Source organism: Rhinopithecus bieti, unplaced genomic scaffold (assembly GCF_001698545.2).
Source record: "Rhinopithecus bieti isolate Rb0 unplaced genomic scaffold, ASM169854v2 scaffold_30918, whole genome shotgun sequence".
Lineage (NCBI taxonomy): Eukaryota > Metazoa > Chordata > Mammalia > Primates > Cercopithecidae > Rhinopithecus > Rhinopithecus bieti.
In genome coordinates, this window is record NW_016813589.1 from 763,497 (window position 1) to 783,643 (window position 20,147).

Genomic DNA, 20,147 nt, shown 5'->3' on the forward strand with positions numbered 1-20,147 from the left:
CCCCCCCCCCCCCCCCCCCGGGGAAAAAAGGGAGGCCCCCCCCAAAAAAAAAAAAAAAAAAAAAAAAAAACCAAACATAAAAATTCCCAAAAAACTGCCCCAAACTGGGTAATTTATAAAGAAAAGAATTTTAATTGACTGATAGTTTCGCATGTCTGGGGAGGCCTCAGGAAACTTAAACATTGTAGAAGGGGAAGCAGGCACATCTTAGATGGTGGCAGGCAAGAGAGTAAGTCAGAGAGTGCAGGAAAAACTACCATTTATAAAACAATCAGATCTCCATTTATAAAACAATCAGATCTCGTGAGAATTCACTATCATGAGAATAGCATGGGAGAAATCACCCTTATAATCCAATCACTTCCCTTCCACTACATGTGGAGATTACAATTGAGGATGAGATTTGAGTGGGGACACAAAACCTAAGCATATCAGGTCCCTACACCCAACTTGTATGTAATATTTTCATCATAAATGCAAATGTGTATTTTTCTAGAAAGAAGATCTTTAGCTTTAAATATGTGTTCAGAGGGGACTATAGCCCTAATAAAGTTGAGGACTATGACTGTGAATGAGAAGAGGGTTAAAGCCAGAACCACTAACATCTAAAGGGCAAGAGAACAGTCAGCAAAGGAGTCAGCAAAGTCAGAACATTAGAACCATGGGAGCAGCATCACAACTTTGAGAAACTTTGAAAAGAGAACAGAGTTAGATGCCAAACAACCATGAGGAATGGATAGAATTTGGCGATTAGGCGGTTGCTGTGACATTTGCTTGAACAATTTCAGTGGAAAGTAAAACAATTTCAGGTCTCAGTTACAGTGGGCTGAAAAATAAATGAGAGATGAGGAAATTGAAGTAGAAAAGTAAGATACAGGGAAAAGTGCAAAAATAGAATGGAAACACAGGCTGGAACTAGATTGTGGAAAGGAAAGTTCAACTTTTTCCAGTGAGTATCACTGTGCATACACATGCTAAGTAAACTAAATCTCAGCATGACTGTCTTTAGTTAAGCCAATTAGGGAGGATAAAATAAGAGCATGTATCTGCAGCAAAGAATGGCTGCTTCACTGACTTCAAATCTACCACTGGGATAACTTGGTCCATTTATATTTTTATTCACTTCTTTCTTCAGGATTTGAGACCAGGTAGATAACACGGGTGGGGAGTGGGGTGGTGCTGATTATTTTAAAAATGAGCTAGTTAAGTACGGTCAGATCTCAAAAACTGTTTCTTAATACGGACACTGCAGACACAAAAAAACCCACTGCACTTTTGGTAAATATGCTATCTCCCATCTGCCCTGCTTTATGCCAACAAAGTATGAGTTATTTGAAACTCTAGAACAGTAGCATTTTCCTGTTTCTAGGTTCAGAAACGAAGGAGAAAAATGAAAACTGCTTTAATGGGTGGCAGATGTACATTAGTTCACTACATTTTCAGTAGTTTCTAATTCAAGGTATCAGAAAACAAGACCAAAACTTTTGTGAGCTTCTCTGTTGCCAGAGACATAAAATAACATCTTGGTAATTACCGGGCTGACAGGAAAACAGGGGTCTGGGAATTCAAATGGAACCACCAAGAGTCAAAGGAAGAGCGAATTAACATGCAGACTAGCAGCAGGGTGATGTGCCCTGTGCCCTTCATCAGGCCTAGCTGCACGCAAGGAGAGGGGGTGCGCCAGCCCCTCCCCAAGGCAGGGACTAGAAGCAGAGGAGAAAAGTCATTGCAGTAAGCAAAAGGCCAGAAGTTTTCTTCCATCACCTTCCGACCCAGCCTGTTTAAAGAAAAATCTTACTTAAGCACAACAGAGCTTCATACATGGTTAGTTTTTCTCAACGTTTTAAGTGACAGGAGCCTCTGATGACAGTAACCGCTCAGCATCCCTCACACCTCTCTTCCTCTTCCTGCACGCCTCGGAGGGGAAGTTTGAGACCTTCCGGCACAACAGCTGAATCACCCGCGTCTGGGGAAGAGTCCCGGAGGAGGAAGCCCGCGCCAAGGAACCTTAAATCGCACTCCACTACTTTCGCCAGGGATGCAGGGACGCAGGGTATGCCCAGAGCGCTGCTACCCACCGTCGCCGCTCGCGACCAAATCCCGACTCCTCGCTCTGCGCCTCCCAGCCGCGTCGCAGCTGCAGTCTCAGCAAGTGCAGACTCAGCAAGCACAGCCGCTACCTAGGGAGCAACTTGACAGTTTCAAACTGCTGGGAGGAATTAAGGACAGCCCTGTGCATTGGTCCTTTGGTTCAGCAATCTGCCGTTTGATTGGTCCGAGAGCTGGGGGCGGGGCTTTGGGCCGGTGTCGCGAGAAGCCGGAATTACTTTGGAGAGCCCCGCCCCCTGGCTCCGCAGGTCGGTAGGGGTTTGGTTAGAGGCTGTTTAGCAGGGATGAAGATGGCTAATGCCGGGTGCTGTTGGCTTTCAACAATTCCGGTAGCCTAGGTATGAGTCCTCATGCTTTCGTCTGCATAAGAACAATACGAAATTCTGAGCCAGGTGTGCTGGCTCATGCCAGTAATCCCAGCACTTTGGGAGGCCGAAGTGGGAGGATCGCTTGAGCCCGGGAGTTCGAGACCAGTCTGGGGAGCATAGGGAGACCCTTTCTCTATAAAAAATTAAAAACAAAAACAAAAAAATCTGCATCATCCGCAGATCCCCTGCAACAGAATCACTTGGAGGTGCTTTTTTTTTTTTTTTTTTTTGAGGTGGAGTCTTGCTCTGTCGTCCAGGCTGGTGTGCAGTGGCACTATCTCGGCTCACTGCAACGTCTGCCTCCCGGGTTCAAGAGATCCTCCTCCCTCAGCCTCCCAAGTAGCTGGGATTACAGGTGCCTGCCACCATGCCTGGCTAATTTTTGTATTTTTAGTAGAGATGGAGTTTCATCCTATTGGCCAGGCTGGTCTCGAACTCTTGACCTCAGGTGATCTGCCCGCCTTGGCCTCCCAAAGTGCTGGGATTACAGGCGTGAGCCACCACGCCTGGCCAGAGGTGTTGATTCCTTCGGTCGTGGACACCGTCAGGAAATCTGAATTTTTAATACACACTGCCAGTGATTCTGATGCAGGAGTGTGCAGACCACGCTTTGAGAAATTGCTAGTCTAGGCTGGACGCGTTGGCTCATGCCTGTAATCCCAACACTTTGGGAGGACAAGGCCAGCGGATCACCTGAGGTCAGGAGNAGTCTTGCTCTGTCGTCCAGGCTGGTGTGCAGTGGCACTATCTCGGCTCACTGCAACGTCTGCCTCCCGGGTTCAAGAGATCCTCCTCCCTCAGCCTCCCAAGTAGCTGGGATTACAGGTGCCTGCCACCATGCCTGGCTAATTTTGTATTTTAGTAGAGATGGAGTTTCATCCTATTGGCCAGGCTGGTCTCGAACTCTTGACCTCAGGTGATCTGCCCGCCTTGGCCTCCCAAAGTGCTGGGATTACAGGCGTGAGCCACCACGCCTGGCCAGAGGTGTTGATTCCTTCGGTCGTGGACACCGTCAGGAAATCTGAATTTTAATACACACTGCCAGTGATTCTGATGCAGGAGTGTGCAGACCACGCTTTGAGAAATTGCTAGTCTAGGCTGGACGCGTTGGCTCATGCCTGTAATCCCAACACTTTGGGAGGACAAGGCCAGCGGATCACCTGAGGTCAGGAGTTTGAGACCAGACTGGCCAACATGGTGAAACCCCATCTCTACTAAGAATACAAAATTTAGCCAGGTGTGGTGGCTTATGCCTGTAGTCCCAGCTACTCCGAAGGCTGAGGCAGGAGAATCCCTTGAACCCAGGAGGCGGAGATTGCATTGAACCAAGATTCCACTACTGCACTCCTGCCTGGGTGACAGAGTGAGACTCTGTCTCAAAAAACAAACAAACAAAAAAACAAAATTGGCAGTCTAGTTTTAACTAATCTCAAATGTGTCAGACTTCAAGATAGAGCCTTCTGGTGAAGTTTTGACCTTAGAATAAGCTTTACCATCTACTCACTGTCAACTTGGATAATACTACTCACATAGTAAGGTGGTAGGAGATTAAAAGAATTAATACATCTAAAACACCTAACACACAAACATATAGTCTTTCAACTTATATTGGCAACAGATAGGCTAGAGGTATAAGGACCCAGATGGCAAAGGTGCTTAAGTAGCCCAGACTGGGGTTCTCCAGTCTGAAGAACAAATACTGAGATCTGGGTGAGTTTTCAGGCTCCCTTCTGTTACCTCCAGGATAAGGTTTCTTTTTTTCTGTAGATAAAAATGGCGTAGCCTGGGTCTCACTTTCATGTTGGCAGAACCAGACCTCTACAAACAATGAAATAAGAAAGAGCACCAGAAGTTTCTTTGGCATAAGTTATGTTTGTTCTCCCGCCTTTTTTCCCCATGCTTATTATATAGGACAAATTCCTATTAATAGCTGCAAATTCATACTTGGTTCTAGTATTTGTTTTTAAATTGAATTGCCTTTTGGTGACCCCATACACTATAATTGATACCGAATCACTCTTCTGGTGCCCTTCTGCCAGTAGGTTCCAAGTTTCTCTTTTCTGTCTTCCTTTTGGGGAAGGAGAGATTTTTATTGAAAACCATTTAGTCAGCAATCCCCATTCTCCTGTAAAACTGTAGAGAGGAAGAGACAGAATCTTGTCTGGATGTTATGAATTTAGAACTGATATCTTTTCTCAAGGTTCCTAGAGAGGGAGGGAAAGAGAGAGAGAATTTAAAGCCCCCACAAACCCATAATAACTTGGTTGCCAGTTTGAACCCTTCATAATTATTTATTCATTCAACAGATACTTAACATCTGTCATAGGCAAAGCAAATTTTTGTTGGTGCTGAGAGTGGTGAGCAAAACACAGTCTGCCCTCATGGAACTAAGAGTCTAATGGGAAAAACCAGTATCAAACCAACAAATCCACCACACATAGGAATATATAACAGCTGTGTGAACCTGGGCAAGCTGCATAACGTCTCTGTACCTCAGTTTCTGTATCTGAAAAATGAGGATAGGAATTCGCTCACTGAGAATTAAATTAACGTAGGTGCTATTCCTATCCTCATGTTTCAGATAGAGAAACTGAAGCACGGAGAGGTTATGCAGCTTGCCCAGGTTCACGCAGCTGGTAAGCACAGTGTCGGAGTCCATGTTCTTATCACTCAAGATGTTCTGTTGGGGACAGCATGCCGTGGTCTTGAGGTAAGAAAGGGCTGGTATCTGGATAATAACAAATACCAGTAAGACTGGAACTTAGTGAGGAGAGAGTGGCACAGGATGAGGCTGCAGATGGAGGTGGGGGCCCAACTATGCAGGACTTGTTAAGGATTTGAGATTTTAAGTTCAATGGGATGTATTTTAGATGTTCAGGAGAGAGATGAGGACAACTTGAACTAGAGGAGTGGCAAAGGAGACGGAGAGAAGACAGAAATGAGATACAGTTGTCACTTGCTATTCCTAGGGATTGGTTCCAGGACCACTCCCGCTGTCTTCCCCTCCCCACCCCACCCCGCCAATGTAAATACCAAAATTGAGGCTGCTTAATTCTCTTATATAAAATGGTATAGTATTTGCATATAACCTACACACATCCTCCCATATACTTTAAATATTAATCTCTAGATTACTTATAATACCTAACATAATATAAATATATGTATATAAATGGTTGTTATATTTTATTTTTTTATTTGTGTTATTTTTTACTTTAAAATTTTTACTTTTTTGAGTAATTTTGATCTATGGTTGGTTAAATCTACTGATGTGGAACCTGAGGATATGGGGGCCAACTGTATGTTTTGGAGGTATAATTGATGGGACTTGGTGATAGGACTTGGACTGTATCTGAGATGAAGAAGAGAAAAGTGTTAAGGACTCCAGGTTTCAGGTTTCTCGCTTGAGTAACTGAGTGGATGGCAGCATCAGATATTGAGAAAAACACTGGAAGAGAAGCAGGTTTTGAAAGGGGAAGATCAAAATTCAATTTTAAACATTCTTTAAACATGAAATGCCTGGAGATACCCAAGTGGAGTATCCGTTAGACCATTGAACTTAATGTCTAGAGCTCAGAAAAGAGGTCGCTGCCTAGATATATAAACTGGGTGGCTTTTGCATATAGATTTTGTGGAGGATTGCAAAAATGGCTCCAATTCTACATCTCTCCAGGTATTGATGTCCGGTGCTATGTAAGCTCACTTGGAGTTCTTCTCTGCTAATGACCAATAGAATGTTAACAAGTATGATGCAAGCAGAAGTTTCAAAATACTTATGTGCTTGGCTTAGCTTGCTCTTGCTCTCTGTTATAACCATGGAAAATATGCCTGGGCTAGTCTACTGGAAGATGAAAGACATATGTAGTAGAGCCAAGTTGCCCCAGTCATCCTAGCCAAGGCCATCCTAGGTCAGCCTATAGCCATTTGACTCCCCAACAGGTGTGTGAATCTAAGAACCACCGAGACAGCCTACAGAGACATGAACTCAATTAATATTGATTGTTTAAATCACTGTGTTTAGGGTGGTTTGTTACATAAACTTATTATGACAACAGACAACTGATACAGATGCAATTTAAAGCCAAAGAACTAGATGAGACAATCTAGTGGGGGAGAGCAAAATGAGTAGAGAAGAGGATTTGGAACTGAACCCTGATGTCCTCTAATGTTTAGAGGTTGGGTGGCAATGGAGGAGCCAGCAAAGGAGACTGAGAAGGAGGTGCTGGAGAAGTGGGAGGAAAACCAGCAGAGGCTTCAGTAAAATGCTAGTGAAGTGACTATTGTGTTTGACAATATGGAGGTCCCCCATGTCTTGGCCCTTCCATGGGCCCCAAGTTCTGAACGTCCTCTAGTGCCTGTCTTCTTTCCATCTCTAATGTTTTTGGTTAAGCCACTGCTGAATTTGGCTTGGACTGTTTCTTGATTGTACACCTTCATTTCTTCTTTCTACAACTCATTCTTCACACTGCTGATAACTATCTTCTTAAAATAGCACTGGATTGCATCACCTATCCAAAAGCCTTCCATGGTATTGCATGGCATCCAAAGCTCTCCTAAACCAAGCCCCACCAAACACCAAAAGGACTATGCTGGAGTCCCCACATGTACCACTTATCAGGTAGGAAACTTTGGGACAGGTGTACATTCTTTATATGCTTGAGTTTCATCTTTTTAAAATTGAGAAAGTATTAGAACATATAAAATCTAACTCTATATCTAAACCAGGACCTGAACCTAAATCTATTGTGTCTCCCTCTCTTTCTCTGTCTCTCAATATCAGTTCCCTCCTGCTCTAGTAAAATAATTGAAGCTGAGCATATGGCTGCATAGCAAGACTACATTTTCCACCTACCTATCAATTAAGTGAGACCAGAAGCCATAGAGTGTGAGTGGAAATGCAGTGTACCACTTTCTGAACTGGGATTTAAGACATTAGGTATGCTTTCTCCAAGTCTTCTCTTTTCCCACTATGTTGGGCTGCATGACCATGTGGAATATAACTCCCCTGCTAGTTCTGTAGTATGAGAAAGCATCATTTTTAAAAATGTCCTTATATTTGAGGGTCAATTTGTTATGGCTTTTAACACCACATCTACACCTCTGCAGATGGGTATATAAAGTTGTTGAGAAGTAATGTATGCGAAAGCGCTGTGCAAAATTTTAAAGTAAGGCAGCCAGGTGACGTAGAAAGAACATAGAATTTGGATTCTTGAGATCTGGGATCCAGCCTTTCCTAAGATATAGGCATAAAGTTAAGATGACTTTAGGCACCTGTTGGAAAGCATCTAATAATTTCCACTAATATGATTATTATTCTGATTATTAGTGGAATAATAATCATATTAGTGGAAATTATTATTATAATATTAATAATAATATTAGTGGAAAGAGTTGATACCTATGTTATTTTGCTGGACATGTGTTAGCGCACTGATTTGAAACCTGTTTCTTTTTAAGGTCATCCATGATTCACTTAAAAATCCTTCACCATATTATCTCTTCACCCTATTATTTGTTTAGCTGGGACTTTAAGAGAACATTCCTCACTCTAGGGATCTTTAAAACTGATGACTCCTGTCCAGGGTAGCAACCACAGTCTAGTCTGTTACTTTCATTTTATGAAGGAGGAATTTAGACCAAGAGGGATCTATATTTGCTTTATTTGAGTTGCAAATCTGGAGAGAGAGAGAGAGAGAAAGAGAGAGAGAGATTGAGAGAGAGAGTGAGATCTGGAGTGGGAGTGGAGATGGGTGCAGATTTTAGGGACAGGGCCCTTACTAGGGCCTACATCTAGGTAGAGGCTGCCGTGATGTTCCCTAAGAATTTGATTTTTTAAAAAAATATAATTTCAACTTTAATTTTAGATTCAAGAGGTACATTTGCAGGTTTGTTACATGAGTATATTGCATGATGCTGGGGTTTGGGATATGAATGATCCCATAATGCAGGTAGTGAGCATAGTATCCAATGGTCTTTCAGCCCTTTCTCCCCACCCTGCCAGTAGTCCACCAGTGTCTATTGTTGCATGTTGCATCTTTACACCCACGAACACCCAATGTTTAGCTCCCACTTATAAGTAAGAACACAAAGTATTCGGTTTTCTGTTCCTCTGTTAATTTGCTTAGGATAGTGGCTTCCAACTCCATCCATGTTGCTGCAAAGGACACGTTTTGTTTTGTTTTGTTTTAAGAGATGGAGTCTTGTTATGTTGACCAGCCTGGTCTTGAACTCCTGGCCTCAAGTGATCCTCCCATCTTGGCCTCCCAAAGTCCTGGGATTACAGACATGAGCCCATCACGCTGACATGATTTTATTTTTTTATGGCTGTGTAGTATTCCATGGTGTAGATGTACCGCATTTTCTTTATTCAACCCAACATTGATGGGCACCTAGATTGATTCCGTATCTTTGCTATTTTGAATAGTGCTCTTATGAACATACGAGTGCAGGTGTCTTTTTGGAAGAATAATTTATTTTCTTTCAGATATTTACCCAGCTATGGGATTGCTGAGTTGAATGGTAGTTCTGTTTTAAGGACTCAATTCTTTACAAGCTAGCCCCGTATCTGCTTTTCTACCAGACTTCTAGACTCACAGATTATCTTCCCTTCTTTTTCATCTTACCCACTCATCAATTCAAATATACCTGCCTTTGTTTTAGCCTCTCAGGCTGGAATTTGTTTCTCCAGGGTACAAGTGGCTGACATAATAACTTAATCTCCACAGTTGAGAGAAGCAAAAGCCTCTAGAGCTTTCCGTTCCCCGTAAACTTTTTAGCACTGGCCTCCTGGAAACAATGCCCTGGTTTTTCTAAGTCAGAAAAGTGACTTGATGGTGAAATCTGAGTTCAAGTAGGACGGTGTGCAAAGATTGTGGTAAATTAATTTTGACCAAGTGGCTCACAATACAGGTCCCAAATAGAACTTCTGTAGTTAGAATACACAGTCTATTTACAGCCTCTTCACACTCTGAGAGCCATTTAACTGAGGCAGAGCAGAAGGAGAAAGACCCTATCAATAAGGCAACAATGTAGAGTAAATGATGGTTATTATGGACACAGTGGTCTACATATGAGACAGTTCACCGCTTTGCTGTGGACTAAGGGCTTATTCAGAGTATTTTGATTCTCTGGATTCTACAGGCCTGGCTCTGTTATTGCAGAAGGGAGTTCATTTCTTGGCCCTCATCATCAACCTTCTGCTCTTCCTAATTATAAACACTCATTCTTAAACCTCTCTAGTTGTCTCTTATAGCCATATAAAAACTTCCTTACCCTTAGCATTTCTTTCTCCTGATAAAACACTCTAGCACTAGCTGTGAGAGGCAGGATTAATTAGCTTTTCAGAGAACAATATTACTGAGTTTGAGTACCATACAGATGCTGTATTCTTGGATCTTTAGGGCTTCTGAGGGTGAGTTTGCAGATCAGGGTCATTCAGCTCAATAAAAAGAATCTATGCAATTCTAAATTATGACCCTTCCTTCCTTTATCCTTTCTTCTCCCCCCCCCCCTTTTTTTTTTAATGGAAGGAAGGGAAGAGACGCTAGATCTGGTATTTTAAAGCAGATTTGAAATGTTGTGGAAGAACTCGTTTCCTGTCTTTGAAAGCACCATTCTAATTGTTTTTTTGTAGTTGCCTTTTGTGTGCAAGGGGTCATGCCAATCAGTCTACCTCACATCTATAAACATATCCCAAAGCTTAATTGTAGATCTATTGTTTGTAACTTGAAATGCATTTTCCTACAGAAAAATGAAAATGTTATTATGAGTCCATAATAGGGCTGAAACATTGTTTGCAAGCATTGTTTGCAGTATGGTAGAAAACCATACTGTTGCAAGGCTAGTAGATTTAACCAACAGGAGGAATAATGCTAAATGAGAAAAAAGCTTCCTGTATTTTTGTCTTGAATGCCTATGAAAAAGAAAAATAATGATATGGTAGGAGTGGTGATACACTTATTTACTTAGAGGAGGCTACAGAAAATGTATTGAACTTAGGGAATTGATGGTGAGGTAGCAGGAGAGGAGTAGACATGACGAGCTTAGTGGGAAACAGATACGTGTTTTCTGCTCTGAGACATATCCTGTGGCTGCCATGCTCCTGGCCCCTTTGGAGCATCTGTATCTCCCAATCTCACGCAAGTTACTGTGTGAGTTGAAATACTAGTTTCCCTATACACAGCCTGTGTGTGTCTTAATATGTCTCTATTTCACAGTCTGTGAGAGGATAGGTAAAAGGAGATTGGGGATCCTAGGTCACAGTCTCCATCCTGTAGCTCACCAGTTGGGGTCTATTTTAAGTCTGATTAATGGAGATACTAATCTTCATTAGCAAGGTCTTCAGGTGACTTGCCTTAGTGGAATAAGTGTGGTGATAAGAAATGGAAAACTCAATTTAAATGGCCCTGAATCCATCCATTAGCACTCAATATATGAAATTGGTTAAAGGATGAATTAGTATGGCTAAAGTAAATGACCATCATTGCCCATTGCATTTGGCAAGTCAATATGCTGAGACACTGGGTTGCAGAAGAGAAAGAGATTCAATTACAGGGCAGACAAATGAGGAGATGGGAGGAAATCTCAAATCCATCTGCCCAGGAGTTTGGGGCTAGGGTTTTTAAAGGTCTTGGAGTGGGCCAAAGTGTGGAGATTGTTGATTGCTTGAAGAGTGCAAGGTGAAGTCATGGGACAGGGAGATGAAGAAACTGTATTCTCCTGCTTATTCCTCTGTGAGGGTCTTTGAACTGTTTCCCTGGAACTCAGGATCTGAAAAATCTCAAGCAATCCTTAAACAGAAGCTTTTAATTCTGATGTCAGCAGTTCTATCAATAGGAACAATGGGGATACAAATGGTCAGTATCTAGTGACTTTCAGTTACAAGGAAGTGGGCCAAAGTGCAGCTGGATTAATATAATTATAACTATATTTCTGTCTAGAATTCTTGTTAACCCTGTGGGAGGATGGCTTATTGACTTTTCTTTAGTTTTTTTTAATTTTTAATTTTTGTGGGTACATAGTAGGTGTATATATTTATGGGGTGCTTGAGGTGTTTTGATACAGGCATGCAATGTGAAATAATCACATCATGGAGAATGGGGTATCCATCCCCTCAAGCATTTATCTTTTGTGTTACAAACAATCCAATTATACTCCTTTAGTTATTTTTAAATGTACAATTAAGTTATTGTGGACCACAGTCACCCTGTTGTGCTATCAAATAGTAGGTCTTATTCATTCTTTCTATTTTTTTGTACTCATTAACTGTCCCCATCTCCCTCGCCAGCCCCTCAATACCCTTCCCAGCCTCTGGTAACCATCCTTCTACTCTCTATGCCCATGAATTTAATTGTTTGATTTTTAGATCCCACAGATAAGTGAGAACATGTGATGTTTGTCTTTCTGTGCCTGGCTTATTTCACTTAGCATAATGATCTCCAGTTCCATCCATGTTGTTGCAAATGATAGGGTCTCATTCCTTTTTCTGGCTGAATAGTACTTCATTGTGTATATGCACCACATTTCCCTTATTCATTCATCTGTTGATGGATACTTAGGTTGCTTCCAAATCTCAGCTATGGTGAGCAGTGCTGCAACAAACATGGGAGTGCAGATATATCTTTGATATGCTGATTTCCTTTATTTGGGGTATACATTCTGCAGTGGGATTGCTGGATCATGTGGTAGCTCTAGTTTTAGTTTTTTTGAGGAACTTCCAAACTCTTCTCCATAGTGGTTGTACTAATTTACATTCCCACTAACAGTGTACAAGGCTTCCCTTTTCTCCACATCTTCGCCAGCATTTGTTATTCTCTGTCTTCTGGATATAAGCCGTTTTAACTGGAGTGAGATGATATCTCGTTGTGGTTTTGATTTGCATTTCTCTGATAATGAGTGATGTTGAGCACCTCTTCATATACCTGTTTGCTATCTGTATGTCTTCTTTTGAGAGATGTCTATTAAAATCTTTTGCCCATTTTTGATTAGATTATTAGATTTTTTCCTATAGAGTTGTTTGGGCTCCTTATATATTCTGGTTATTAATACCTTGTCAGAGGGGTAATTTGCAAATATTTTCTCCCATTCTGTGGGTTGTCTCTTCACTTTGTTGATGATTTCCTTTGCTGTGCAGAAGCTTTTTAACTTGATGTAATCCATTTGTCCATTTTTATTTGTAAATCTTTATGTTGAACTCTGATGAAGAAATGTGCTATTTTATGTAAATGTTTATGTTTAACTTGGATGAAGAAATGTGCTATTTTATGTTGCAGAAGCACAGCCTTCTGTTGAACGATCTTTTAGAAGGAAGTCCCTTTCCTGTCTTGAGTCTTCATAAAATTAACTTGCTTTCTTCTAAAAATATCTGCCCATCACTATTACTTAGAATTCTTCTTTTTCCGAGACTGTTCATGTATTAGGATTTTCTTTCCCCCAGAGTCCCTGTTTTTTCCTTTACTCCTAATGAAGGATAGACTGTCTCTTCATTGAAAGATTTTTTAAAAAACAGAAATAAATTATGATAGTTAGATTGGAGTTTAAAAACCAGTTTGTACAAGTTACAAAAGTTCCTGAAGTGTTAAAAACCCTCATAGTAATTATTCACCATTTTCAATTTCCTGAGTTCTGAGGTGGTAGATACTGACTCTAGTTTTTGGTTTGCGAATCAGCTTATTTGTCTGGTGTAGGTGCCAAACTAAACTAATATTACTATAACCTGGAGTTGATACAAGTTAGTTTTATGGATAGGTCTGAGAGATGGTCCCTTTGAGAACATTCTTTCAGCTTCTACCTTCTGGGAATGGGTTATTCTTACCCCCATGTGTTTCCCTCCATTTTCCTCCCCTATGTAAACTTTCCCTGACCCAACATTGCTTGAGTCTCCTGTGTTCCCTAGTGTGCATCAAAATAACCTGTGTTGACCTAAAAGGAAGAAGCTAAAGCAAAATTAATATACGCAGAGAGAGTTAATTTGGGCCAAGTTTGAGGATTGCAACCTGGGAGCATAGATGCAAGTTGTCCTGAATGTATACTCCAATTAGTAGCAGTTACAAGTAGATTTTTTTTTTTTTTTTTTTTGAGACGGAGTCTCGCTGTGTCGCCCAGGCTGGAGTGCAGTGGTGCGATCTCGGCGCACTGCAAGCTCCGCCTCCCGGGTTCCCGCCATTCTCCCGCCTCAGCCTCCGAGTAGCTGGGACTACAGGCGCCCGCCACCGCGCCCGGCTAGTTTTTTGTATTTTAGTAGAGACGGGGTTTCACCGTGTTAGCCAGGAGGGTCTCGATCTCCTGACCTCGTGATCCGCCCGCCTCGGCCTCCCAAAGTGCTGGGATACAAGTAGATTTTTAAAGGCAGAAAGAGGGGGCAGGGAGTGGGCTGATACAAAGTCATCTGTCAGGAATTCTCATTGGTTTACAGAAATAACATTGATTAGTGATTGGCTAGACATTGTTAAACTATAGGGTGTTGGTTTTAGTGTCCAGTGTGGCATTAGGTTAATTTATATCAACTTGTGGCAATAGCAAGCAGTTTCAAGAGATGAATACATAGCTCAAAGAAGGGAGTAGGGTGTGATTGCTGTCTCATTTCAGTGCCTCTCTGGGCCTAATAATTTGGAAAGGCTCACATTCCTCAGATCAACCTCTTTTTCTTTCCTCACCTTGACAGTTTACTAGGACATGGGTTGCTGGGCTTCATTGTGGGAGTTTCTGATTAAGCAGGTTTGAAGTTGGGCCCAAGAATGTGCATTTCAAACACATTCCCATGTGATATTGATGCTTCTGGCCAGAGAGCCACTTTGCCCTAGGTCAATTAGGGTCCTAGCTTCTAGCAAGACCAGTATTCTCTCTGGCTCTAAGCTTTAACATTGTTCACTGTATCACAATCAGGCCTCTCTATAACTTTGCTCTAGACACTCCAAGCTTCATAGCTGGTTCCCTGGAGGCTGAAGTAAATTTCCTCCCTAAACCCCGAAGACACTCTTCCAGACTTCCGATTGTGGAGTCCAGTTCTGACAGCTGTGCACGTTGGAAGTCTCCAGGGTTCTGGGCTTTTGAAGTCTCAACCTCTCTTCATTCCAGTTCCCTCTCTTCTTTTCAGTGGCCAGCAAATCCACCCTGCTGAAGCTCAGCTTTTCACCTCCCCTTCTAAGTAGCACCTCATCCTAATTCATTCATGATGGGTGTGTGATCCTGAGCGCCGTTTTTCCTTCCATAGCTTATCTTTTCATCTTTTCCTTCCATAGCTTGTCTTAGTCCATTTTATGTTGCTGCAACGGAATACCACAGCCTGGATATTTTATAAAGAAAATGATTTTATTTATTACAGTTCTGGAGACTGGGAAGTCCAAGATTAAGGGGCTGGCATTAAGTGAAAGCCTTGCTGCATTAGTCCATGGTCGAAAGGAGAAGGGCAAGAGAGTGAAGGAGAGTAAGAGGGGGCCAAACTCGCCTTTGTAACAAGGCTACTCTCTTGATAACGCACACCTGCAATAACAACATCACTCCATTCCTGAGGACAGATCACTCACAACCTAATCACTTCTTATTAGGCCCCACCTGCAACACTGCTGCATGGGGGTGGGGATTAAGTTTTCAGCACTTGAACTTCAGGGACACATTCAAACCAGAGCATAGCTTTGAGCAGATGTTCATCGCCTGCCTCAAAGCTGCTGTAATTGAAGGTGGGGACTGGGTTCCAGGGCTTACTGCGGCTCCTAGATCTGTAAGTGAAGATACGTCCCACGTGCTATTCCATTACTCAGACATTGATCTTTCTCCCAGGGAAATGGTTTTGCAGAAATGCAGTTTCAGGCTGATAGCAGCTTTGGAGTAAAGCCAAGGTCCCAGGAATATTTCTTTTGTTTGATTCCCAACAGTCTGACAACAAAGCCTTTGTTCTCTAGAGAAACAGAATTTGTGTGTGTGTGTGTGTGTGTGTGTGTGTGTGTGTGTGTTCATTATAAGGAATTGGCTCATTGGTTCATGCAATTATGGAGGCTGAGAAACTTTACAATCTGCCATCTGCAAGCTGGAGACCCAGGAGATCCTGTGGTGTCCAGTCCAAGTGCAGGAGAAGACTGATGTTCCAGCTTGAAAACAGGCAGAGAGAATGAATTCTCCCTTTTGTTCTATTCAGGCCTCCAAAGGATCAGATGAGGCCCACCCACATTAGGAAGGGCAATCTGAGACTAAGTCAGCCGACTCAAATGTTAACTCTTCCAGAAACCCTCACAGATTCACCCAGAATAATGTTTAACCAAATATCTGGGCACTCCATGTCCCAGTCAAGTTGACACAAAAAATTAATGATCACAGCCTTACTCCTAACTAATTCCTGTTAATCATAGGGGTCCATACAAATGAACAGTCACACAGAGCATCTTCTCAGGTACAGTGAGAAGCTTGCCATATTTTTCCTCTCCTTCAGGATCTCCTCCTTCTCAGATGACCTGCTGCTGACCTCAGATACCTATAGAGACTCTGCTGGTGCCTGTCAAAGGTGCTGTAACCTCCCACTCCCAGAAAAAGTGCCTCTGCTCTCTCTCATCTGCTGAAGGTAGCACTGCTGGAAGTCTTGTATGGAAGTGGAAGATCTGATGTCTTTGCTGCATGTATTGGCATCTCTGGTTGAGAAGGTTGCTAGTGTTCCACTCTGCTGATGCAGACACTGGTAGTGGCATTGATGTGATAAAGACTTCAAAGCACCAGTAAGTTCTCTACTGAAGTGGAAAGGAGCTTTTTGTGTCTTTTGTCTTATATTTCTCCTGGGCTCCAAAGTCATGCTTCCTGGTGTTGCCAGTGAGCAGGGAGAATTTAGTGAAGAAGCTTTTTGCAGAGATGACTAGCTGTCTGCTAAAATTCCGTTATGTAGAATGAGTGTCAAGAAGTAGCCACACACACATTAAAAACATTCGGAACCCCTGTACCCCACCTTTACATTTAGTGGAGTCATAGGACTAGCTCACACCCATGTGAACAGAGCTGATGTGTCTCATTTCGGGGTCAAGGAGTTTAAGAAGTGGTGTGTGTCTCCTTGACATTCTCTTTTTCCTCTTCTGCCAGCTCTAATACCTCAAGGAATGTCAGAATAGGGGACAGAAAGAGCCAGGACATCCACCTTGCACTGTTCTGGGAGCAAGAGATACATTTTCTGGGTTGGGCACTGTGGATCATGCCTATAATCCCAGGACTTTGGGAGGCTGAGGTGGGCGAATTGCCTGAGCTCAGGAGTTTGTGACCAGCCTTGGCAACACAGGGAAACCCCATCTCTATTAAAATACAAAAAATTAGTTAGGTGTGGCAGCGTGTGCCTGTAATCCCAGCTACTCAGGTGCTGAGGCAGGATAATTGCTTGAACCCGGGAGGCAGAGGTTGCAGCGAGCTGAGATCACACAACTGCACTCCAGCCTGGGTGACACAGTGAGACTCTGTCTCCAAAAAAAAAAAAAAAAAAAAAAATACATTTTCTGTATACTTGAAAATAATTAAAATGATAAATTGTCTGTATACTTGAAAATAATTAAAATGATAAATTGTATCATTGTGTTATATGTATTTTACCACAATTTTTAAAAATTACATTTCTACTGTGACAAGTTGCTGAACATTTGAAGTCTGTTACAGCAGCTAACTAATGTTACCTTAACCGATTCTCAGCTGCTTACATTTGTTCTCATTTAGGATTCATTTACCAGAATCTTGGCACAAGCCACACACAGAGTGCACTAAGAGCAATACTCAAAATTTCCTTTCTCTTTTCACGTTGGCCCTTTGCCCTTGGCAAGTGCCTGGACTGCCTTAACACTCCTTTAAGTATCTTTCTAGAAAAAGACTCTTGAGTCAAACTATGTAGAGGTCACATACCTGCTAGAGTGCACATAACTGCTTTACAACGTTTTTTTTTTTTTTTTTCTTTGAGATGGAGTTTCACTCTGTTGCCCAGGCTGGAGTGCGGTGATGGAATCTTGGCTCACTGCAACCTCCACCTCCCAGGTTCAAGCAGTTCTGCCTCAACCTCCCGGGTAGCTGGGATTACAGGTGCCCATCACCACATCTAGCTAATTTTTGTATTTTTAGTAGAGATGGGATTTCTCCATATTGGCCAGGCTGGTTACAAACTCCTGACCTCAGGTGGTCTGCCTGCCTTGGCCTCCCAAAGTGCTGGGATTACAGGCATGAGTCTCCCTCTGTCACCCAGGCTGGAGTGCAATGGCACAATCTCCGCTCACTGCAGCCTCTGCAAGCGATTCTCCTGCCTCGGCTTCCTGAGTAGCTGGAATTACAGGCGCGTGCACCACGCCTAGATAATTTTTTTTGTATTTTTAGTGGAGATGGAGTTTCGCCACATTGGCCAGGCTGGTCTCAATCTCCTGACCTCAAGTGATCCTCCCACCTTGGCTTCCCAAATTGCTGGGATTATAGGTGAGAGCCACCACACCCAGCCTGCTTCACAAGTTTTAACTCTGTTACTGTTGATGATGTACTTCCCAGACCCTCCAGTCATGCTACATGTGAATCTTGAGTGAGCAATTTAAGTTTTAGTTTCTTCCTAGAAAATAGTAAAATACTAGGAACAGCAGATGTAATTTCCAGAGATAGGGCAGAGGACTTTCTTACATTTTTTTGGGTACTCAGTCCAAAAAGTACTTGGGTACTTGCTATCCATCAAGCAATGTGCTAGCCCATTTCACATATATTTTGCTACTATAATAGTTGTTACAAAGTTCTGCATAATTAAACCATAGGACCAGAAGATTATACTCATAATAAAAATTTGGTTTGAAAATACTTGGAGAACTGTGATGCAATATTAACTGTTATTTTATATTACAATATTAAATTGTGCATGTATCTCTAAATTATAAGTATTATTTTATACAATGTTGTTTGCCCTTTAGAATTTTTACTAATAAGAAAAAAGCAAATACATAAAACCAGATCAAATAAAGGTTATTCATATTCTAGAAATGCACCAAAGGAGAAATGACATTTAAAATGAGATTTCGCATTCCTCCTCATGTCATTTTATTCTTCAGGATATGAAGATAAAGAATCTTAACACTATGTAAAACAAGCTTGATCATATCCTTTTAACAATTAAATACATTTTGTTAATATAAAAAAAGAAAACTTTTTTTAAAGTTATGGGTTGAGCTAGGTTCAGTGGCTCCACCTGTAATCCCAGCACTTTGGGAGGCCAGGGTGGACAGACAGCTTGAGCCAATGAGTTTGAGACCAGCCTCGGCAACATGGTGAAATCCCGTCTCTACAAAAACAAAACAAAACAAAACAAAACAACAAAAATTGGCCGGGCATTGTGATGCGTGCCTGTAGTCCCTGTTACTCGGGTAGCTGAGGCAGGAGGATCCCTTGAGCCTGTGAGGTTGAGACTGTAGTGAGCTGTGATGGCATCACTGCACTCCAGTCTAGGTGACACAGTGAGACCCTGTCTCAAAAATAAATAAATAAATAAAGTTATGGGTTGATGGAGTTTTATATTTAAAAAGCATTTTGCATAGGTAATTATTCAACTTACATAAATCATTATTTTTGCAAGATGAATGTGTATGTGTTTTAGTCCATTCAGGCTGCTATAACCAAATATAAACTGAATGGCTTATAAACAATGGAAATTTTTTACTCCTAGTTCTGGAGGCTGGGAAGTCCAAGGCACTGCTTGATTCAGTGTCTTGTAAGGGCTTTCTGGTTCACAGATTGTGCCTTTCAGCTGTGTCCTCACATGGTGGAAAGAGCAGCCAAACTCCCTCAGGTCTTTTTGATAGGGCACTAATCCCATTCCTGAGGGCTCCATCCTATGACTTTGTCACCTTCCAAAGACCCCACCTGCTAATACCATCACCTTGGGCTTTAAGATTTCAAAATATGTATTTTGGGGAGACAAACATTCAGACCACAGCGGTATATATTCGAAGACTATTCTAATAAAAATTCAAAGGTTATTGCTTTCTTATTAAATTGAACATTTATAAAATTTATGTAAATACCCTGAATTCGAAGAAAAATATACCAGGAACATATTTGATAAAATCAAAATTTAAATTCAAGAGTGCATCATAGCCCTGTCTAGACTAAAATTCAAATAATTGAAATCACCATTGAAGATGCTGAAAAAAGTACAGTATCAAAGCATTGATTTTACCATAAGAATAAAAAAGAGGATGATGTTGATTTGCTGAATTTCTAAGAATCAGCAGTCACATAGATTATCTGAACATCTTTTAAAAAAAGCTTGAAAAGTGAACAACTATTCTTTTATGTCCTGTGAATATGTAACATATATTAATGTAATATGTATTATGTGATAATGATAATATGAATATTTAATATAACTTATTTAACATACATCATCCTATCTTAATAAAATTTTGGAAAATTTATTTGGGTGAGTTTTTTTGTCTTTTGTTTTTTTGAGACAAAAATGATTTGAAGAAAACTTAGTAGCAGAATTGCTACCAAACTTTATCATTCATGATTCACTTTTTTTTTTCTCTTTATGCTTTGATCTTTTTTTATTTTTTATTTTTTTTATTTTTTATTTTTTAATTATACTTTAAGTTCTAGGGTACATGTGCATAACGTGCTGGTTTGTTACATATGTATATTTGTGCCATGTTGGTGTGCTGCACCCATCAACTCGTCAGCACCCATCAATTC

The 20,147-nt window shown here is 41.4% G+C and overlaps 1 protein-coding gene and 1 long non-coding RNA gene across 5 annotated transcripts in view; one reads left to right on the forward strand and one right to left on the reverse strand.

Moving 5' to 3' along the window:
* Positions 1-2,261, reverse strand: part of POC5 (POC5 centriolar protein) — a 39,824-nt gene extending 37,563 nt beyond the window's left edge. For 2 of the 4 annotated variants that reach the window (XM_017848727.1, XM_017848724.1), the window contains exon 1: positions 1,799-2,041. In XM_017848727.1, coding sequence (XP_017704216.1) covers positions 1,799-1,823 — 25 coding nt within the window. In that variant the 5' untranslated portion in view covers positions 1,824-2,041. Of the gene's footprint in view, positions 1-1,798; positions 2,042-2,078 lie in introns of those variants that run through there. The other 2 variants (XM_017848725.1, XM_017848726.1) reach the window with 2 other exon arrangements.
* Positions 2,262-2,364: 103 nt separating this feature from the next.
* The window catches only part of LOC108513085 (uncharacterized), a 20,804-nt gene continuing 3,021 nt past the window's right edge, over positions 2,365-20,147 (forward strand). The window contains exons 1-2 of the long non-coding RNA XR_001880787.1: positions 2,365-2,447; positions 5,059-5,187. This is a non-coding gene — a long non-coding RNA (uncharacterized LOC108513085). The remainder of the gene's footprint in view (positions 2,448-5,058; positions 5,188-20,147) is intronic.